Source organism: Dermacentor silvarum, chromosome 5, assembly GCF_013339745.2.
Source record: "Dermacentor silvarum isolate Dsil-2018 chromosome 5, BIME_Dsil_1.4, whole genome shotgun sequence".
Taxonomy (NCBI): domain Eukaryota; kingdom Metazoa; phylum Arthropoda; class Arachnida; order Ixodida; family Ixodidae; genus Dermacentor; species Dermacentor silvarum.
The window spans coordinates 153369253-153392916 of record NC_051158.1 but is presented as its reverse complement, the minus strand read 5'-3'; the positions used below and the strand labels follow the sequence as shown (position 1 = coordinate 153392916).

The 23664-nt window shown below is 47.1% G+C and overlaps 1 protein-coding gene across 2 annotated transcripts in view; it reads right to left on the bottom strand.

Moving 5' to 3' along the window:
• Positions 1–975: 975 nt before the first annotated feature.
• The window catches only part of LOC119453806 (phosphoribosyl pyrophosphate synthase-associated protein 2-like), a 74405-nt gene continuing 51716 nt past the window's right edge, over positions 976–23664 (bottom strand). For both annotated transcript variants that reach the window (XM_037715851.2, XM_037715852.2), the window contains 4 exons: positions 7423–7493; positions 6500–6646; positions 6048–6234; positions 976–2961 (listed from right to left, as the gene is read on the bottom strand). In XM_037715851.2, coding sequence (XP_037571779.1) covers positions 6076–6234; positions 6500–6646; positions 7423–7493 — 377 coding nt within the window. In that variant the 3' untranslated portion in view covers positions 976–2961; positions 6048–6075. The remainder of the gene's footprint in view (positions 2962–6047; positions 6235–6499; positions 6647–7422; positions 7494–23664) is intronic.

Here is a 23664-nt window from a genome sequence, read left to right as displayed (position 1 = left end):
GTTGGCTCACGCGAGCTTGCAAGTTTGGCTGCCGCGACAGGCTGGAAATAAGAAAAAATAAACTAAAAGCAAATTTATCTAAAACAACGTGTTAGCAGCCGTATGAGTACATGGTTTGCATGTTTCTATGCGTCAATTAATTTTTTTTTCATTCGGAACTGATCTTATATAAAGAACATTTTCACAAAATTCGGTCAGTAAACACAGAGCTACTTCAAGTGCAAAAGCAGCCACTGCAAAACGTATCGCTAGCCTCCACAACGTAGCACCTGATATATGAAATGGAGTATACAACGCAAGCACACGGGCGTTTTTGCATTTCACCTCCATCGAAATGCGGCTGCCGCGGGCAAGATTCGATCCCGCGACCTCGTGCTCAGCAGCGCAACGCCTTCGCCACTACGGCTGGTACATTATTGCCTTGGTATTCCTTTGCAGCGGTAATGAAAGCTCATTGAATTCGAGTATAAACAGTTATATTGAGGTTCTGAATACATGGCGTTCTAGACTTGTTGGAAAAAGTCACACTTCGTTATATCAAGGTTAACTGTATATTTAACTACTTCAAAATGCAAATTCCTGAATCAAATAGCAGACTATTCGCTTCGTATTCGAAACCTTGAATATTCGCACATCAATACTCCTTCCTTTGCAGGTGAAGAAATTACTTTGCAAGAATATACTAATTCAGAATACTTGTGCATTGTTCTTTGAATTTTAGGTATTGTACATAGCATCAACATCCAAACAAAGCTGTGACAAAAAGTGGAGGGATGAAGTATGCAAAGGGACACATCTTTTCGGATATTAGGGACGGCAAATGTTTTATATCGCCAAATTATGGTATTTGCACAGTACCCTTAAAATTGGCCCTCAATATTATTAAAAACATCTATTAAAGCCATTCATGCACAACTTCAAACTGTTTTGTGGTCCCTTTTATGTCAGCGATCTTTGCAAAGAAAATGAAGGCAATTAACAAAGTAGTATTCATTTATTCACAAGACAGCTGCCAGCTGCTTACAGGTGCTTTCCCACACCACAAAATGTAAGGTTGGACATCATTGGAAACATAGTTCTAAAAAAAAAGTCCCCAAAAATATTGACTACAATGTCTACACACACTCGGCTATGCATCAATACCAAAAATGACAACACTAATACCGTGCACAAGCCCAGTAAAAAACATACTGGCCTCACATCATTCCAGTTCCAAACACACGATTCTGCAGCATTGCAGCAGCTAAAAGAATGCCACCTAATCAAAACATTCTCCATGTTGACCAAATTCTGACAGCTCAATTGTTTGGCTGTGTGTTTATAGAAGCATATAGTACCACATCAGTTGACCAGCTTCTTAAGACAAAAACAACATTTTACAAGTGATGTATATAAGTTTTCTCAAAATATATTGATATGGTGTGCTCAAGAATGACCTCGGCACTCAAGTAGGGTGCTAAACATGAACAGAAAAAGAACTGGCCGTAAACAGCACATTGCAAAGCAGGTAAAACTCGAATGCCTTATTTCCTAAAACACAAAATTGGGCACAATATCTAAATCCCACACTTTGTATTTCTGGTAGATAAAAGCGTGGCAACACTAATAAAATGCAAAGGTTGTGGATAATTCTTTTACCTCGATGTTGTGCATAAAACTTGACACTCAAATGAATTGCATGCTTTAGAATCACATTGTCTTCGATAGTGATAGACTTACATAAATAGGCAGCAATAATGAAATAACTTGGTGTGCCCACAATGCATTGCAACCTGGCCCTGAATGTGATGCAAACACAAGTTTCATGGTTGGAATGCTGAAAGCAGTGCAAAAATGAACTGACAGAAGGGCAGAGAAACAAAAGCGCTGCACTAACAATTGAAGTTTATAGAAGAGCACACTGTGCAAACTCTGCGGAAATGAGAAATCATAAGACTCCCATTCAGCCTCAAACAGTTTCCACAGTGCACTCTGTGGTATTATAGATTTTTGAATATCTATAACATCTTGCTTCAATGAACTTCAGTTGTTAGTGCAGCGCTTGTCTTGGTTTCTCTGGCCCTCTGTCTGCATTACTTCACGTTGCTTCCAACATTCCAATTACGAATATGTACCAACTCGCCCAACTTCAAAAGCTTTTGAATACAAGTTTCACAGACAAAGCAAGTACTGACACTAAAGAATGCATGGGTTAAAACACAATGCAAGTGACATCTGAAGTTCGAACAACATCTTGCAGAAGAAAATATTTAGATATCTTGAAAGTGTGCCCATACCCGTTAACTGTTCATCAGGTCTAAGAAAAGCACGCGACACCATCTGTGTTGAATTGCCACCGTCAAAAACCTTTACGCAGTTTGGACAGCAGCCGAAGAACACAGCAACTGCGCTGGTTAAAGATAGTCCCAAGAATATGTGAAACAAAAAATCTAAGTGCTTTTAACAGCTGGTAAACAGTAACTTAAATCATTTATATGTGTGTGAAGCATTGAAGTGATGGAACTTTCAAAATAAGTACAATAGGAGGAAGCGTGGTTTCCAACTTTCGCAAATAATTTGGCCGCTTTGAGCCAATCATCAGCACCCACATTGTGCACTTGTGACATTTTTCATCACGGCACATGATGCAATAATGCTTCGACAAGCAACGCTGAGATCACATAACCTCTAGTTCTTCTGCGTTGAAAGTGCTGTGCACATTTCACAGCTGAACATAAGTGAAGACTGCATTTACATCGTCGGGAAGCACTGCCTATGAAAAATTGGAACATAATTTTGACAAACAAAGTAAACGTAACGAAAGAAATAAGGCATAAAAATTCAAAAGTGGCTGCTTCTTGGCAAACTGCTTCTCGTACTGTTGAAGCTGGGCTTTACAAACAGCGGTCCTTTTCAACCAGGAGATAATCCGTGGAATGCACCCAATGTGAGTGCTGAAGTCTTCTGCACCTGGTATATGGCCTGAAAAGTGTGCACAGTAGTTGCAGTCAGAGATATATACAATTATTCATTCGATAAGCCAAAGATTATGTTAAATGCATGAGTATGTAGGATAAGAACCCAGAAGATCCCACAGCTTAGAGTTGTCATTATCCCCTCCAGCTTGAACCTTGCTATACAAAACAAGTTTTGATTGTCCGTGTAATCACTATAACCTTGTTACTCCTCAGCGCAAGATGTGCCTACATTTAACAACAAAGTTCCAGAATGTTGTTGCCGATTTTATGGTGAAAGTGTCATCTAATCAGATTGTGCATACCATGCGAATGGTGCTGTTCGTTCTTGAACATATGCAAGCACCAGCAATTATGCTGGAATGTACGACGAGTCATGTATTAATAGCCAGTGCACTTGACCGAAAGACCGCATTTCACCCACTGACGACTGTGCTCACCGCTATTGCTGTGGTTTGTGTATTGTTTCTATTTTTTTTGTTATGCACAAGTTCGCCCAACAAACAGTTAACTGTCACTTTTGGCAGTTCTGTGCTTTCCTCTCACTACAATGTGGCATCTGGTGGAGGTGATTCTTCGTTGTGCACCAGACACCGAATGCAAGTCAAAGGCATCAAGACAATACCAATGTCGCCACGAACCAACAAGCTAGCTGCAGGTTACAAGGATAGGGTGGCTAGAAGGGGAGGTGTGAATACCGGCGGCGCAAGCGTGACCCCTCAGCGCACCGATGCCGCAGGGCGGCGCTGTTGACCGAGGCGCGGAAGGCACGCAACCGAAATGAGCGCATCGCCAGCCTCGAGTATCGCGCGCTGTCTGCGAGCATCATGGTATACGTCTTTATCATGAAATCAACGTTTTATCAGCCCACATCACTACTCCTGTGAGATTTTACGGGCCCAGTTCGCATTGCGTCGATAGATTCAGACGCGTTTTTTTTGTCCTCCGGATCAGGATCTTAGGGGCTGGGGGCTCTGGAATAATTTCGACCACTTCGGGTTCTTTAACGCGCACTGACACCTTACGGCACACAGGTGCCTTGCATTTCGACTCCCTCAAAGTGCGACCGCCGTCGTCGTCGAGGTCAGCAGTAATCACCCTATGCGTGCCGTACGTACGACCTGTAAACTGCCGTCATTACCTGATTACTTCTCGACGTACAAACCACTTTGTGCCAGCGCTTGCAGACGTGTAGCATGTCCTTTCGACACTCAAATAAGCAATTTACTATGATTGCAGACAGCAACAGATCTGGTCATGAAATTGTTTATTTAAGTGAGGAAACCAACTATGGGAAAATTTGATCTACAACACGCAATATTTCAGTGCTTTTAGTTTTTATTCTCAGTGCCCTGCTGAATGACACCATTAAGCAAAAAATGAATCCTTGTTACGCAATAAAAACGTACAACTGATGCTGTCAGGGCAGCAGAATGCTCTAGGCAACCAATTTTTGGCACATCACCAATTGATGAACTGCATAAACTCTGCCACAGCTTTGGCATGCAAACGAGTGAGCTTGTTTTCAATTAAGAGCATTGACCAGCTTGTAGAATGGTTCTGATAGATATAAAAGGCCCCCAAGGTCCCTTCTGTTTGTTCTTTAGATTCCACAACGGTTTCGTTGTGAAGCTGCCCAGCTAAGCAGATGCTACAGCTGGCAAGTCCTTCTCCAATGAACACTACCATTTTGGTTAACACAACAGGTGTGGCATTTCGTTCATTGCAAACTCTGCAGTCCAGTAACGAGCAATGTTTTGTTTAAACTTTTGCAGTGACCACAGTTCCAAAGGTCGCTTAAGCTCGATAATGAACAATTCTTCTGCGACTGGACTGGGCATTCCATCCCGCTGTATATTTACAGCCTCCACGTCTGCTGGTGGGCATGCATTCCCCCGTCTTGTCAATAGACAAGCGCTGCTTCTCCTGTAAGATAATAATAATAATAATACTTTATTCGTACTCAGAGAGTCGAATATGTAGTCCTGGCATACAGGGTCATAATAGGCGGAACTACCTATACCGGAGTGGTTTGCGTGCCGAACCTGGGACCCGTGGAGCGTGTGAGACATCTCTTCTTTTCTTTCTTTCGTCAGAGTCCTGCTTATGTATTTTGGCAAGTTCGGAAGTACTGTGGGCACGGCACCTTCTGAGAGGGCAGGAATGCGACGTGGTATCAAGACTGCAGTTCCATTATTAAAGTCGCGAACGATAAACCTAACGAGAAAAAAAAAAAAAAAAACAGACGGTGGTGATCAGATTGAGCTAGCGTGAAAAGCCTCGTGAATAATACTAGGATGGCAATTGGCAATGCCACGACGATGCTGTGCAACATGCTATGTATCGCGAGAAACATCCCAAAACAGGCGACGAGACCAAAACTGACGGCGAAGGCACGGAGGCGAGGCCGGCAGGCCGGCGCGGCTATGCTTACCGCGGCGTGAGCGGTAGCGCCATATTTCCCCTGGTGGCATCGGTGCGCAAGGGGGTCATGCGCGGCCGCAGGAAAGCGCCGCCGGTATTCACACCTCCCCTTCTAGCCACCCTAACAAGGACTGCTGCAGAGTAAAGACTCCTATACAAAACGACAAAGAAGCGCGTGGCCAAATCAACAGCGACAATGAGAGCTACGGTGTCGGCATCAGCAATCGCGCTGTGACAACCTAGGGAGTCGAGGACCTTTCGTGGATCATCATTCGAAGACCCGGACAGCTGGCTGGGATATACAATAAAATAGCTAAGACACGGAGTTCTTTAATGTGCACTCAAAGCATGGTACACGAGCATTTTCGCATTCCACTCTTATTAGAACGCCACAGCTGGGGAAACCAGCACAACACCGCAGCAAGAGAGCCAGAACGACTGACGATAATTAAATGAGTTCCATCTGTCCCACTAAGGCACTTCCATAATGGAAGCGGACTTGATGTGGAATCTGCCACTTTGTTTCGGTAGGACGCTAGCACCACTTTTCCTCTATTGAGTTGCACATTTGCAGCCCTCCGCAGTCGCCGAGTTGAAGGAATGTTGAAAAAAGATGAAGGAACACTGGGAAGGAATTGCTTGAGAGCAAGGCTTTTGTACACAACCCACCATCTGAAAATCAGACACCCAGGTGTGCTCAGTCCTCGAGCGTGACGTTTCGGAAGAGGTAAGACATGGACTCCTTGTGGTGGATGCGCCGGATGGCCTCGGACAGGAGCACGCTAATGTCCACCGTCTTGATCTTGTGGCACTGCATCTTCTGCACTTCGTGCGGAACCGTGTTGGTCACCACCACCTGCACAGGAGGGTGCACACCGCCAATGAGTGGGATTGCTCTGTATTCTCAAAGTTTCATAATTGTTGACCAGTTGAGAGCTGCAACAATTTCTTTCCGAGGCACGCGTACGGGCTTCCTTTGTAGCTTTTCGTGCTACTTGTGGATAAAATGAAAACTATTCCTTTCATGAAACTTGGCCCAATTTTCAGATTTTTGCAAAAGTTATTTGCTCACTCTAAGCATTTGGAACCGGTTAAGTAGACCCCTGACACGACCGACTGACCTCGTCGATTGGAGAGTTTTCGATGAGCTGCGGTGCATCGCTAGAGAGGAGTCCGTGGGTGGCCAGCACATAGATCTTGTAGGCACCACGCTCTTTCAACACTTCGGCAGCCACCACGAAGGACTGCACGTCATCCACCATGTCATCCTGGGTGATAAAGTCAAGGTGCAGCGGCACTTTAGGTAAGCAAGGACAGGCTTTTAACTTCATTTCATGCGAACTATCATAACTAAACTAGTCAGTGCTAGTGATTCCACGCCTGCCTCTCCCAGTCCAATTAAAATTATACTGGTTAAGGCTGTCATGGAACGCCCTTGAAGGGGTGCAGGAGTCTCCCCACAAAAGTTTAAAACAGACCTTACTGTGGCAGACGCTGTGACTGCCTTTACCCCCAACTTATATGGAAATGCCTCGTTACCCAGCATGCTCTCTGATAAGAATCCCTTAGTGATTTTCTGTATAGCCAGTTGGCAAGCTCAAAGGGTGAGCTGCAAACATAGGAGATTATTTTCCAGGGTACACACTGCTTTCGTGTGTTTTTCTACGCTTGAACCAGGCGGTGGTTGCTGAGAAGAAATGTGGCTGCGCTAAGGCATACAACTCCCTCCTCTGTTCTACAAAGTGCACTAGTTCAGTCTTGTTTGTTCTGTTGTGCGATTTTGTAGAGAACAGAGTCAGTAACGAGCACATCTGTAGCGTTATTATAGTGCAAAAGCTGATTCGATAGAGGTGTGGTTTCTGAGTGGTGGTTTGGAAGGTGACAGCCCTTCTGCTTTCCCGCAGCCACCATAGCAGGACTGAGTGTCGGGAGAGGAGGAGGGCTGTCGCCACTGCTTTGGTGTTGCTCTCATTCTTTGGCAAGATGCCACACCCAAGAAAATGTACACAGCAGCCAAAGAAAGCTATTCGCTTTAAATACTCACCACCATGATGGCAATGCGGCCACCAACATCACCCACCACATAGATTGGTGGCTTCTCCTTTGCTGCAGGCACTGCAAAAGAAAAGTAGTAGACTTGAAATTCAGTGGCCAAATATGGCATAGAAATATTGGTTTATTTTTTTACTCTTTCCGCACCGCGCCCATTGGGCATTGTTAGCCCGCTATCGATGGTTTGAAACACCACTTTCGAGACCTTCTGCTCTGCTCACAGACACACTGTGCCATCGGACATGAAGGAGGCCAACTATATTTTTGTTTGCTAAGCAGTTCGCTTTTTTTCCTGCTAGGCGGTAACTTTTGAATGCGGTCCGAAATTTCACGATCGTTAAAGTAGAAAGCAAAAATGACCACCTCCAAGAGCAGCGCGTGCGCTTTGAAAGATTGCAGATCTCGATTCTGCTGCGTCTGCAGCTGATTTTATCGATGGATCGTGCAGCAGCGAGTCCGAGGGTTCTGCTTTTTTGTCGGACTTTGAGAGCGACGACGACACAAACCAGCCCGGAACATCGGCGGCTGCAGCCTGGCACGCCCAACTGTTGTGCTTGCAGTTAATTTTTGTAGTGGAATACCTGTTCAATGAAAAATAAACTTTTTTCAGAGATCGTGCCTATAAGATGGAAATACATTTTGTATACATTTTGTAATTTTTGTTACATTTTTTTCTTAGTAGATAAAAGCGTATCTTTACAAACTTCGTTCCATTTTACCCGGCAATCTTTATTTTGACAATTCATATCTTTTTAGGCAGGCACCTCGTCAATAAAACTTTTACGCGTGAAAAGTGCATTCACTCTACTTTTTGTTTATGTACAGTCGAATCTCATTAATTCGAACACGCTTAATTTGAACTGTCGGTTTATTCAAACTGACGCTGTGGTCCCGTCAAAGTTATGTGTATTTTAATAAGCGTAAACGCTCGGTAATTCGAACGAAAAAGCATTTGCGACGGTTAATTCGAACATACTGCGGACCGACACTGCTCTCAGCAGTGCGCCAAATAACGCGGCGGCGCCTCCGACCGGCATTTGCTCTGACACTGCCATAGAGCAAAAGAAACCGCTTAATGCAGCAGCGGAGGCCCAGTATGGCCAACGAAACTGCCCACGCTGGGAAATGCTTGCTTCCCAATAACGACAGACAACGAAACTTCAGGGAGCGGGTTAAGCTGGCACCGGGCCGGCGGCACCCACGCCGGCAACGTTCGCTTCCCGATAACGACAGAAAACGAAACTTCAGGGGGTGGGCTAATCTGCGCTGGCTGTCGCGTGCACGGAGACAGTCTAAGGGGAGGGAGCTGAGAGAGAAGGCAAGGGGAGCCACAAAAACTACTGCCACTGAAGCGGCGGAGTTGCCAAGGCCAATACAGCTTCCCTGCCACCTTCCCCCCTCACCTTCAACGGTCTCCGCGCGCGCCCGCCCGCCCGCCCGCCCGCCCGCCCGCCCGCCCGCCAGTCGCCATCCGGCACTGTCTGCTCCCTGAAGTTTCATTTGCTGCCGTTATCAGGAACCGTTGACAGGCGTGGGCAGTTGCGCGCCGCGATATTTCACAACTCGCACCGTTCGTGCATTCGTGCTCGAATACTTAAAAAATACGTCCTTTCTTTAATTCAAACTTCTTTTAATTCAAACAAATTTCCGGGCCCCTTCGAGTTTGAATTACCGAGATTCGACTGTATTAGTCCACGGTGTCTAGAAAATTGCAGAATTCAATTTCCCTGACTTTTCCAGGTTTTCCTTGACCATTTTAGCTAAAATTCCCTGACCTATACAACAGACACCATTTTGTGTAAATGGTCTGTGAAGCATATAAAAAGGGTAGAGAAAAGACATTTCATTGTAGAGGAAAACATATTTATTGCAACTGCCCTCATTCTCGAACTGCACTTCAATTAGTGTTTGAGAGAGTTTATTTCGTCCTGAAGAATAGAGGCTTCAAGTTGCGCTTCACTGAGCAGCCTTTGCTTTTTTTCTTGTAGCTCTTTGATCAGAGCTGCTGCTCTCTTTTCCATCTTCTCCAATTCAGTTGTTTCATCTCGCTCTCTCTTCTTTGTTTGCAGCTGCTCCCTGTAGATGCTGTAGGCACTGCGAACTGTCTTCACCATCCTGTCGGTAATGTCTACTTCAGCGACACCAACTGCCACCAAGACCGCATCATGCACTACTCTCTGTGCCACAAGAGAATCTTCTTTCAAATTCTCAACAAGGCACTCCTTGTTGACAGAAAAGCCTCTCTCTACCGCAGCGTTGCCATGAGATAAGCACAAGACAAGTTTCACAAAGAACTGCAGCTCCTTGTGATCCTGGGAACATATGTTTGTCCACAGAGTATCCAGCCTCTGTTGCTTCCTGTCAAAATTTGCCAGCTGTGTCTGTGTAGTGCTTTCTGAGCACACCTTCACATAGGAGCAATGGGCTCGCTCTGTTTGCAAGCCAGTCATTCATCCAGTGGTGCTCGGAAAGTACTTCAAGTGCCAGCGTAAGCCGCCTAGGGCCAGCCTACAAAGACAATGCACAGACAGGGTCCAAACAGCCTGCACCCACGGCCAATTTGTACTTAAGCGGCGATCTCTCCACTACTTTCTGTTCACAAGCCTTGACAAATGATATGCAGCATTTTTTTAAATTCATTATTGGAAGCTGTGACAACTTGTTCTTGCGGAGCTCATTTTTTTGCTGAAAACCCAAGGTCGAATGCAGCTACATTTATTGCATTTTCTGGTATCCTTACGTCTATCTTCATCAACTTGGCGATCGTGTCGGCGGCATCAAGAACTTCCGGTTTTACAATTCTCGACAGCAGTGAACGCAGAATGCTCTCTAGTGCTGCTAATAGGAATGGAACCATCGGTTTATCCGTCTGAAATTCACGCAGAAAGGGTTCCAATTCCTCAGTAATAGAAAGAGGAAAGGCTAGCTTTGCTGACAAGACCTGGTCAGACACAGCCTCTTCGAACACTTTGTAGCTTGAGCACATTGGCCTCTTGTGCGCTTTTTCTTTACACTGCAGCACAAATACAATGAGGTGTGGCAGAATCTCCAGTGCCCTACAGATTACAGTACTGTTTTCCAGCCACCTCACTGCACAGAACTCAAGGGGAAATTTCGAGCACCCCGTGAGGCTGACGAAGTCAGCGCGACGTGCAGGAACACATTTGAACAGGTTGTAGGCGCTTCGAAGAAATTATATTAAATCCCAGCCAGATGCAACGTAGCCAGCTTTATAAGCACCATTGATTACATGGAGGCCACAGCTTCCCATGTCGAGGATATGGCTCTCAACTGACTCGCGAAGCTCTTCCTTCAGAGACCTCAAAAACTTAAAATTGACATTTGGCCCGTCCATGGACACTTGCAGGATTTTCGATCCTTTGATTTCCTGCACCACTTTTCGAAAAGCTGACGCCAAGTCTTCAGTGCACGTGTGATCCAAAAAACAAGACGTCAGGTAGTGAGTCTTCACGCTGTCGTCAGCAGCGTCCAAGTACGTAATGAGAAAATCCATTTGCTGTTTCTGGGTGACCTTGTTCAGCGCCTGGTCGAAACAGACTACCAGGTAAGGTAGCCTGTTTCGACATTGACGAGGCTCGACAGCAACATATTGCGAAAGTACGGCGCAATGCCATGGAAAATGGAGTAGCATACCTTGTCTTTACCCAGCTGAACTTTTGCAGCCACCTCAGAAGTGGGAAACATCAGTGGGAAAAGTGCCACAGATGCTGCCGCAGAACGAAAGGATCCATGTGTCATTATGGTATTGAGACACCAAATTATTGCTGCTTTAGTCACGTTGTTCTTAAACAAAAAACCTCCCACTGACACTTGCACAGGAGCTATGGTCACTGCAACTTCGGTAGCAGCAGGCGCAGATCCAGCGCTACTGCTAGGCGAGGCGTCCGTCGGGCTCTTAAAAAATGACAATAGCTTTGGGTGGGAAGCACTATTGAGAAAATTCAATGCAGCAATGTGCTTCTTACTAGAGGCATGACTTGAAACAGCTCTGTGACGCATGTTGCTCAGCAAAAACGTTTTCCGGCAAACTGTACACATGGCTTGGTGCGGATCATTTTCTACAGACCTAATCCAACTTGCATAGTCGGAGACACTTGGGTTCGTCCAGTCCACATTAAAGGAACACTTCTTGCCTCCTGACATCTTCGATGAAAAATATTTTGCGGCATGCGACACTGATACTTGCGTCTGAAATGCTGCAGTTCCGACGGATTTCTTCTCTCCAGAATATGATGTCACAGAAATATACGTTTATGTTCACCTCAAATCACAGAAGCACCTAGTCACCGACACCGTCGCACACCGCAGTTCGCACTACGCAGGGACTCCGGGAAAACGTCCGCGAAAACGCAAAGCTCACAATTCACACAGTCTCAGTAGTAGTAGAGCCTAGTCACACTGTATTAACAAAGGGACGTCACCATTTTGGATTTATTGCGTGTGGCTTGTCGTGGCTCAGCTCGATATGCTACGTTACCCTGTGTCACCTTTACTTGGGAGTGCGGAGAGTTGCGAGCATGCGCTACTCTCGATGGAGGAGAGACACGACCGGCGGCACGGCAAACGAGGATTTAATATGTACAGGAGAGGTGGAAGCACGCAACACACAACACTGAAACTCAAAACTAACGGCACGCAAAACTTAAACTATGATTTAACAAAAGTCTTCACTCAAACTTAAATAACAAACTTAGATTAAATAGCAGCTACTGAAAAAAGGACTATCTCAGTTCCGGAGCCTAGCTCCGCCTAGAAGTCTCTAGGTCAGTCCTAGCGCGGGTTCGTTAGAGTCTAGCCACCCTGCATCCGGCCTGACTGCGTCGCAATCGGAAACGTGGGCTTACAGATCGTCGTCGCGAAGTTCTTGTCGAACCTGCGTCGGGCTCGTCCGCAGCATTCAGGGTGTCGTAGGTGTCGGCGCCTCGCGTTGTTTCTTTTGACGGTGGTGAGCTCGTCGGTATCTCGTTGGTGATGTGCCGTTAGCGATGGCGTTCGCCGTAGCTTAGGCCCACCTGCCTAGGCCTAGCGTCGGGACGCGTCGCAACTTCTTCAAGAGTGCCGACGTGGCGTCCCGAGGAGAATCAAACGTGCCGGTCTGCCGCAGAAGGGGGATCCTCTCTGGGGTGCCTGGTCCTGCCGTGAGAAGCTGCAGCTCGTCCAGGAGCCTCGCCCGAACTTGCCGAGGTCGACGGCCACACATTGGACGGCCAGCGTCGCGGACTCAACCAGACCCCCAAGTCTCCCGTCGCCAGAACATAGCTGGAGATGCGACCTTCCTGACCCGGTGCCACGTTGAAACTCCACGAACAGCGCCGTTCATCTCTCGACTATGCCTCGGTTCGTGCGCCTCGCGCGCTCGCGCCGTTCCAAACACCAGGCATCGCGTGCTCTTCTCTTTCGCGCCACCGGCGGCCTCTTACATGTGACACCCTGCCTCTGCAGCCAGAACGTGCAAACTAATTTTCTTAGAGGTCAGTGCATGCAAACGATGGCGCAAAAATAGGTGACACCGAAAACATGCCGTGTTCCACTTCGATTATGTAATTCTGGCTCCTGACGTCGTAAGAAAGCATTGCTTTCAATATTCGCGACCAAAATGCATCACTTTCATCATTCGCTACATAAAAAAAAAAAGACTGAGCGTGGAAGTTTAACACCTCCTATCGTCCTTCTATGGAAATTTCATTGCCCTGACGCTAGCGTTTCGTTCAAAGCGATCGGCTGTGCAAGTCATTAATAGTGTGGGCAGGCCCCAAGACGGTTTTCTCTGACTTGTCTCGCTTGATTGACGAATTCCCTGACAATTTCCTGACTTTTCCCATTGGCAAAAAATTCCCCGACTTTTCCCGGTCGCTAGACACCCTGATTACATAAAATATTGAGCGAGGTAGTTCCTTGAGAAAAAAAAAAAATCTGGCGTAACCTTAAGAAAACACTTATTTCTCCATGGTAGGGAAAAAGTTAATACGTGAATAACTTTTGTAAGAGTGCATAAATGTAGGAGTCCAACTGAAATACTTCTTAGTAGACAAAAGTAACATTTTAATTTTGCTGACTAGGCGGTCAAATAAACAATGCAGTAGAACCAATATACAGTCAATCCCAGGTACATCAAACTAGGATATATCAGTTATTGTTTACACAGCCAACTCCCTTTAATTTGACCCTTCCAGGACCTCAAGAAATCACGGCAAAATGAGTGAATCAAAATCTTTTTTATGGCCCGAAGTAGTCCATAATGTTCTGCTTAATTCTTGAAATGTTAATCAAGCAACATGTGGCCAAAGAATGCCAACATGTTTAAACGCCGGTGGACTGTCACGTTGCCGACAGTGCTGTCGCCGATGAGCGGCCCAGAAACTTTAACAGTGTCGTCGGCGCTAACAAAATTCCGAAAGGAGATGAAAGAATTAGCATCAACTGTTGAATTTCTTGCGTTTTCAAAGTTTTACTTACTACTGCTACATGCATAGGTGGCGCCTGTTGGAGTCAGTGGAGGTCGAATTACCCCAAGAGTCATGCTATCGTATTCTACCAAGTCTTCCTTTTCATAGCAATGTATGGTTTCTTGCCAGGACTTCTCAGTCCGTTCAAATTAAGAGAAAAGTCAAAATAACTGAGGTGGAAAGAACATGAGCAGACTGTATCGAACAGTTGTAACATCTTCTTGGAAGCCCCATGCAAAAATATAGCACTGTACAACATGTGTATCGAACTCCCGTTCACTGCCGCATTTGATACATTGTACACTGTGGTGCATCCCAGCAAGTGCGCTTCTATTGAGAACGCAATCACTTCTTGCGTCATTGGACATTTAGAATGTGGACGAAATCAAAACAGCACTGCTTTGGCGGATGCTCTCAAACAAGACATTGAATATGAAGGGCAGTACATGCCATGAAGTAAAAATTAATGTGTGTGTTTCAAGTTTTGCTGACTGAATATGGAAAGCTCGTGCAAACTACGGCTGTTCATTAGCAATAGCCCATCAGCAAGAGCACATCAGCACAAAAGGCCTCCCAGTCCGATACGCATTCTACAAGAAAGTTTGGATGACAATCTTTTCGCCACCCAGTGAAAAAGCCACTCGGTGAAAAGACTGAGTGATACCCACACTTCCTTGTGAAATGCATATCAGACTGGGAAGGCCTTTTGCATGGTCACTTGATGTGGCCAGCTGAAAGCAGCAGCCAACAGTAGTGTGGTTTTAGACATGAAAAAGCAGACTCGATGGACTCACAAACCTGAGTCCATTCGTCACTCAACAAGACAACAAGGAAGGGCATTGTCCCCTGTGCTTCCAAGAGAACGCACAATTGTAAGAGCTCGTTTGGCAGTTATCAATGACACGGTCACTGTATGGCCTTCAAAGTTCAATCGCCACACCGGGCTGACTGGCGGGCTCCGAAGTTGTTTGCGATACCGTGCGACCACCACCTCTGCTTTCAATGACATGATGATCTCCCTTTTCACGTCCAAAGCGGCACATGATGCACATTTCAAACAGGTCATATAAACTGTTGCCATAATGAATTACCGTATATACTCGCGTAATGAACGCACCTTTTTCTTTTTCCCAAAAAAAATCAAAGCAAAGTTGGGGGTGCGTTTATTGTGAGGGGTAAATTTTATGGGAACTTTTTCGAAACAGCGAAAATTGAAAACTAAGACGGTAATTATTTGAAAAATGCATTAGATAACGTATCTTTGCAGTAAAAATAGACGTAAGCTATTTGCAAACCATAACAGCATTTTTATTGCACTTCACCACGCGTCGCAACCACCACACCTGTTGTCCAGGTCGCTGACCGCTTCATCCACATTGTGGTTCCTAAACAGTTCGTCTTCATGCAGCCACTTCCGGCCATCTGTCGTTATCGCAAGCATCACGTTGAAGCGCTGCTTTTCGGCAACAGTTTTGACAAAGCATGTTGTATGCATCTATTTTGCTCGACTGTCCTGCTCATCGGAATGTCAAAGTTTATTCATATCCAATCAGCGTTTCCGTTTTGTGAGCAGATACTCTCTGTCCTAAAGAAGGAGTATAACTCAACTTTGGGCCCTTGGGCCCATAGCACACAGGGAAACCAAAGATGGAAACAAAAGCGAGCAACAGACTACGCCAACCATGTGCCGGCACCCCTCCTTCACTTGGACTTTCACAAGCACCACGACCTGCCTGCCACGCATCACGCACAGAATGTAGAGTCCGTAAACTGGGTTAAGGGGGGACATGGTAATTAAAATTAGCATTACTTATTTATGAACCAAACTTGATAAAAGTTGGCATGCTTGTTTAGTTTCTTCTCCTGACTCTAAAGTGCAGTTATTTTTTCTGTAGGTTCATCATTTCGTTACACAATCAAGAAAACAATGTCTTGTTCTCACTAAAATAGACAAATAACTGCTGCATAAAAATAGACAAATGACATATGGACCAATAGCAGAAAGCACAAGCTACACAACATATGAAGCACTTTTATGATTGGATCAATATTTCTTACTTTATAGTAAACTGAACTGCATTGTTTTCAACATGGCCATGCATTAGTCACATAAAAGACAAATTTAAAAAACTTTAAACAAAGGAACTTAAAAAACTGCTTCCTATGTTGCGTGATCCAAACATCTAGCTTCATGCTGGAAAAAGAATTAATGTTCTATCTATGATAGCTACTGCTATATCACAGTAAATGTCTTGCTGGGTGTGCAAAATTAGTATTCCGAGAAAATCAAGAAAACAAACAAATGTCACATTTAATTATGAAACGTCACAAATGTCTACACGTACACACTCCCAAAACATTAGTAGGCTCCTGGGGCATAGTCAGTTTGGGTATTAGCACCTCTGTGGCGCTTTTTGAATAAGCACTGCAGATTTTCTGCCGATGCATGCTTGTGTTCAGATGCAGCTGATCGGCGCCGGTCTTTTTCATCCATGCGCTGCACACACTTTTGGCCAGGGTTCATCCAGAGTTCTTGCAAAATGCTTGCCGAGATTCTCCAGCACCCAGCATTGAATTTCGTCACTGCTTCCGCCACAGCAGCCTCAACGCTGAAGAGTGAGGCGTGCCGCTCCTTCGGTGCGAGCGCCCATATTAGCGAGTGCAGGCTTTCGTCGTTGTTCTGTGTTTTGCCTCGCTGGCAACGTTCAAGCAGCATCTTTTCAGAGAGCCATTGGTAAATTGGCAGTAACACCTTGCTGACATAAGTCGGTAAATTGTAGTGGTGCTTCGGCACAGGTTGGCCTTTGCAGCATTTTGCCGGCACCAGGAATCGGGACCTTCTGGACAAAGGCTATGATTTGAGGTGACATCATTTGATGTTACGTGATAGTAGCTTGCCATCACAGCCTTCTCCATGGCTTCAATGTCACCAGTGTGGGACTTCGACCCCATTCATATTAAGAGCTCAATTTGTTGACCGAATCTCCAGTCAACCTTCCTCTTCCACCAAGTGGCTTAGAGCCAGGCCCCTTGTGCGTTAACAGGGCGTTACGTAGTGCTGTCCCCATCCTCTTATGGACATGGTTGACACAATCCTCTTTGTCAACTTCGATGTAGCCATATACTTTGGCCTCCTTTAGGGCCAAGAAAGTACGGCTGTCACCGTGTGATAGCACAGTTGCGTATCTTAGGCTGTGCTTTTCCAGCGATCTGTTGAATAAAATGAGGCCAGCCTCCACTACCATTACACCAGCCTTTTTATCCATATTTTTCTGACACTCATGGCTGGCTTTCCATTCTTCGTATGAAGGGTCACCAACTTTTGGCCCACGCTGACAACCGGCACAAAAGTTGCTCAGCACAACGTAGTCCAGCACAAGTCCGGTAAAAAGTTCAATGACGGCGCTGACAGCGATGTGCGAACTGTGCCCGCGAATCATCCAAGACCTCGTACGATACAGCAACGTTGCACGGGTTGCTGAAGTTTAATTGGCTGTAAAGCTGCCGGACCGACTTCGTGCATTCGGTTGTAAGCGTCTCAGCTGCACAGGTCGCGGCAGGCGTCAACTTCGTTTTGGCGTACCCCTGCCACGTTTTCATATGCAGCCCGTGGTGCAATATATTCATTGCTGCGAAAATATCGTTGAACGCAGTTTGCCGATTGCCCGTGCTCTGCATCGCGCGCGCAGCCAGAATATTAACGGTAAACGAATTCACCTTCTGAGTCCCATTCACACGCGGCGAGCTCCACGCTCACGCTTTGTCGCCGCATTTCGAGCACATCAGCACCAGACTTACTGCAAGGCCGCATTTGCGCTCCTTCAGACTGATTTTCGCGCTACCGCCGCATGTATAACAATTCATATGCTCCAGCAGTGCATTCACCAATTCCAGGCACACCACAGTGAAAACAGTATTGTCAAGCGGGCTGGCCGCGACATTGCCAGCGGACAAGATCTCCGACTTACGGATCACTGCTGCGGTTGAGGCGAGCTCTTGTAGTTTCTCGTCGGATCTCCTGTCGATTACAGTTAAACCTGGATATAACGAAATTGACAAATTCCCGAAAAACTTCGTTATAAAGAGGATTTCGTTATATGCAGGTTCGGCCCGAAAATTCAAAAAATAAACGTTTACCGTATTTACTCGATTCTAACGCGCCCTCAATTGTAACGCGCACCCGTTTTCCGTTTTCGTCGAAGCACTCATCCTCGGAATGTCAAACCCGGTACCAGATGCGTGGACACGTGTCGTTTCGCACAAGCGCGAGGCATCGGAAACGAAGAGCGAGTGTCACGATGGCGTCGTAGCGTCGTATAGTGTTACAGTAGAACCTCGCTGTTAGGTTCCCGGGGGCTGCGTTTTCCCGGCTGTTACGTCGTTTTCGACCGGTCCCGGCACAGCTCCCATAGAACTCAATGCATTGGTAACCCCGCTGTTGCGTCGCAACTGTGGGACCGTTCCAGCATTATACGTTGCGAACTGCCACCCCGCGCCGGCCCGAGCGTCCATTTTGACTTTTCATGTCGCTTGGCTTGGTGGCTTGACGATGGCATTGGCCACCCAAAGTGCCGGGGGCGACAACCTATGACGTATTTTCGGTTTCCGCCAGCAAAAGTATGGCCCTTGAGATCCGAATTTGCTATATAAAGATGGTGTCCATGACGCGTTGTGGCCCTAAAATTGGTTTTGCCTCATAGATATTCCGTATATAAGGGTACGGCCACGCTAGCGGCAATAAACGCGCGCGTCATGCAGCGAGCGGCAAGTTGCTGCGCGTCAGCGCCTTGCCGCGAGGCCACCGTGGCACGCGGCAGCGCAACAAGATCTCCCGCGCTCTCCGAACGGGCAAGCAACACCGCAAGCACTCGTTGTTTTATCCGAGAGACGACGATCGTCGATTGAAAACCCGGCGCGGACCGGCGGCGTTCCGGTTCTCATGGCGCCGTTACGTCACCCTCGTCGCTCTTGATTGGTTCTTCATCTCGCGGCATGCGGCATTTGCCACAGAATGGGTCTCGAAACCATTTCGCGCGGCACGCCGCAAGACCCCCGATTCCTGCCGCTTTTTCTGCGCGCGGCATGACGCGTTGCCGCGCGTTTCTGACATGCGTTTTTGCTGCGTGTTTTTGCCGCTAGTGTGGCCATACGGGCGATAACGCAGTCGCCGCGTGCCGTATGCATGAGTGAAAACGTGCAAGGGGAGCCGACGACCGCGTCGAAATCTCGCGCGCGCAAGAAAAGCAGGGAGGAAGGCGCCTTCCGTTGCGCATGAGGCACCGGCGAGGGAGCGTGGGGGGAGGGATAGCGGGGCGGCGCGCAGTCGCGCAGGCCGTATCTTGAAAGCGATCTGCGTTGGGGCAGAGTCTAGCAGTGTAGGTGCGTCAGCGGCTCCTAGCTTTCTGCGTGCTGTGTGTTCTCGGCGCTCAGTTTGCGTTGAAGCAATAGACAACAGCACGAAGGTCACTTCGCTCGCTTCTCCAGCGGCGCTTCCTCACGCCGCCAGTGTTTGACAGCGCGTGTCAGCGCTCATCGATTCTGATGTGCCACAGCGTGTACCAGCGCGTCGGCAACATCAGCTGGAAAAGGAAAGAGTGCCGGCTTGGCGGGCTAGGCCAGCTGCAGCAAGCGGCAGGATCAGATTTGAATGAAGGGAGGGGGAAAGGTCACGTCCGCGGCGGCAAGATCGCCGGGTCGAGGGTTGCAGGGCCGCCTCGCACACACGCACCACGCACACGTGCGCTCGCTTCGCATTCCATCGCGGCAGAGAAGGTGCTTTCAGTTTCTGCTCATGCAAAAATGACAAAATTTGGGGCGAAATCTCTAGGTGGTTCGGAGGGGAAAATTCATTATATCGAGGGGGTCTCCCGCTGCCACTTGGTTACGTAGAGGTCTCAAATACATGTGCTTCTATGGAGTAACGGCGGGGAATTGAAAAACTTCGTTATATCCAGGAATTCGTTATATGGAGGTTCGTTATAAGCAGGTTTAACTGTATCTCCAAATCTGAAGGCGCAGCATAACAGTGTCACGACGGACGCGGCTGGCGTTTTCGTCGCACCTACTCGTTGTCGCACCATCTAGGCCTAATGCTCGGTCGGCTCCATCGGTTCCGTCGCTTGACGCAGTTGTTGGCTCGTCCTCAACGACTTGCGACACGGTGGGGCGTTTTTTTGAAGTTGTCGAGCATGGACTTCTTCCTTTTCTTTCCAAACTTGTGCTTAGAGTCAAAGTTTCGAAGTGGAGGAGGCATCGTCGTGGGTAGTCACACAATGATCGTATTGAACATGGCATCTTGCACTGTGCGTCTGTAGCCGCTAGCAGACAGCTCGAAGTGGGCCCAACCAATCACGTGACGTTATCTCGTCACGTGCATGCGACAGCGAATGAGAACGCATGTTTCATCTATTTTTGCCGCCGGTTTTTGTATTGAACCAGCAAGCCTAACGAAGCGGCAGCGCGCATTATTTGAAGCCGAAACCCCGTTCTTTCAAACAAGACCAAGATGGCTGCCCTCAAGGCACTGGTATGCGAGTGCGGCGTCAATGAATGTGTGTCGTTTTAGTGTTGACACACGCGAAAAATCAGGTGCCCCATCTGTTTTTAAATTGATGGTTTGGCTGAAATATGACCTTACGAGATTGGAAACTTGGCAGATAGGCAGAATAATAGATCTAGATTCCAAAAATGCTATTTTTCAAAATTCGTTTTTTTTTATTTATTACCTTTTGGGTCTGACCTGTGTCCCCCCTTAAGGGGGGACGTGGCTTTGAAAATCAATTCCTATTTCTTCATAGATTTTGATGAAAATTGGCACAAATGTTTAGAATGTCTCCCTGATGCTTCTATAAAAGTTTCAGAGTGATACCTCGAAAACATTTTATTGGGCAGCATTTTTCTCCCTTGAACATTCTGGCACTTTCTGGAGGGCCTGGGGAGCTTAAGAAACGCGATAGAAGGCTTGTTGAGTATTCACTGCATAGCCAAATGCGTGCTGAAGGTCGTGACAGTCTTGCTTTTTTTTCTACGCAACACGAATTTTCTGCAGTGTCATTTTTTATGGTACCTTCACATTGAGCACAGTTTCGGGGTGAACGAATAGTCACATCATAAATTTATAAAACGTCAAGATAAAAAAGCAAGACTGTCACGGCCTGCACTGTAGCCCAAGGAACGCAAAAAAAAAAACAGTCAAAATAGGCTACACAGTAACAAAGATATCAGCTCCAGAAACTGAGCAGAAAGGCAAAAAAAAAAAATAGTTCTGAGAAAAAGGCTTCCAAAGTTTGGCCTTGCCTCCACTCTTCTAAAATGCACCAGGATTGTAGTCTTTGGTGTCCTTAGCAATGCGGGGCTTCTTGGGCATGCAGCCTTTCGTCTGATGTTTTTTCGAAGCCTTTTTTTCTCCGTAGGGCATCCTTTTCTGCGGCTCTTTGAAGAGAATGGTTTCCTGGCTCAAGCCAAGTGAGGCACAAAACTCTCTGTACACACGAAGAGTTCCGGCGTTGTACTTGCAGACTGCCTCACTGACAGCTGTCTCCACTGCGAACAATGAAGCATTTTTCTCTTTTGGCAGAATTGACCAAATGACAGAGTGGAGACTCTCGGCTGCATTCTGAGTCTTCTTGCCTTGGCAACGGCTGAGTAGTTGAGGATCCGAGAGGCGTTGATACACTGGCAGCAATGCAGCTGCAACATGCGTTTCCAATTTGTACTTATGTTGGGGCGGAATGTTACCTTCAGCTTCTGCAGCCCGGTGTCTGCACCAGCTCAGGGGTCCTGGAGGGCAGAGCTCGTGATGAGGCTCGTCATCTGTTGAAGCGATATGATAGAAGGTTGGCATTATGGCCGTTTGCATATCGTCTACTTCACTATTGTTACATATGGCCATACCATAATAATTCGTCAGCTTTTTGATTAGGTCTTGGGTCAGGCCACCCTTCCCTCCAATTGGTTTATTTCTTCTGCTTTTTGAGACAAGTGTTCGCAGGGCTGTACCCATCCTCTTTTTCACATGATTGAAAAAATCCTCTTTGTGAAGACAAGACGTACGGCTTCATTACATTCAACAAAGGGCCTGGAAAGTACGGCTATCACCATCACAAACAATGGTTGTGTAGTGGAGGTCATTTTTTTCCAGTGACCTTCTTAACAAGATCAACGCTGCCTCGACCTCCATTCGGCTTGAGTTCGCATCAGTGTTCTTTTGACACACGTGAGTCTCTCTCAATTCACTGTAGCCTTTATCGTCTTCTTTTGTCCCAAGTGTGCATCCATGGCATCTATTGGAGAGCACAACGCAGTCAAGAACCAGCCCAGTGTAAAATTCAATTATTGTGCCCAGACCAATATGAGATGTATGACTCCGTGTCATCCATGCGCCGTCGTAGACTATGGTCACATTTTTTGTGAATGCTGACTCCATTTCACTATAAGCTTTCCGCACAGCTGCCACAGCATCATAAAAGAGACTTGCTGCAGCCACCTCACCAGCAGACCTGAATTTTGATTTCAGATGTTTTTCGAATGCTTCCTGGTGCAAGCCTCTGTGTGAAACATTCATTATTGATCAAAAGTCATTCAGAGCAGTTGCCCTTCGCGTTTTGATTGCTTGCATTGAGCACATATTTACGTCAAAAGCCTTACCACCTTCTACTCGCGATGATGACCATTCACTAGCAACAATGCCGCAGGCATTGCAGGTCAGTAACATTTGTGCAGCCAACCCACGCCTTGTTCCCAAATGAACAGTCAGTCCTGGCTGAGAGCACTCATGGCACAAAGCATTCTTGTACAAAGCATTCGATGCTGTGACCTGCACAACCAAAAACTCATCTGCCAGCTCCACATCGGCGCATCTGTCACTCTCACCTGTGAGTTTCAGTTTTCTCTCGGTTGCCGAAACAGAACTGAGTGATGCTTGCACTGTCTCGGCACGGGCACGCGAAGCTTCTAGCGATATGTAGCGCGGCTCCAAGTGAGCCTGAATTGTACTGCCACTTCTCGACTGTATTTCATCCATGTGCGAGGTGCTTGGTTGAGGGTCCGAGACGTCGGCGCCCTGGGTGCTTGGTTGAGGGTCCAAACGTCGGCGTGCGAGGTGCTTGGTTGAGGGTCCGAGACGTCGGCGCGCGAGGTGCTTGGTTGAGGGTCCGAGACGTCGGCGCGCGAGGTGCGTATTCGCGGGTCTGAGACGTCGGCGCACGAGGTGCTTGGTTGAGGGTCCGAGACGTCCATGCATGGACGGAACTGAGGCGTGTCCACCATCTCTGCAACACACTGAACATCAGCAGAGTCAGCACTAGAAGCTGTTGACGACGCTTTCCTTTTGGGTGTCGGAGACTTGCGCTTTAGGCTGCCAAATCGATGTGCAGTTTTGTATTTCTTCTTGTACTGTGGCCGATCCATGATCACAGCCGAGATCCTACGCGAAACTATGCCCCGTACGCCTTCGGAGCCGCTAACGAAACTATGGAGCAACTCGCGATACGGGCAATAGCGACCTCGGCGAACTTATCTCCGGGATTAGCAGACGACGTTAGCTGTCACGTGGCGCGCGCCACCAATCAGGAACCATCGCGAGACCTCGGGACTTTTGCTTTTTCTGCGCTTGTTTTTGCTTGGAAGAGACCGCGAAAGCAGCAAATTTGAAGTTGGAGAAATGCTCTTTCTGATGAGACCAAGATGGCAGCGCTCGGTCGCGCCATTGCGGAGATATCGTGGCTTGAAAAACGCCGTGTTCTTGCGATTTCCGTGAAATTTCACGT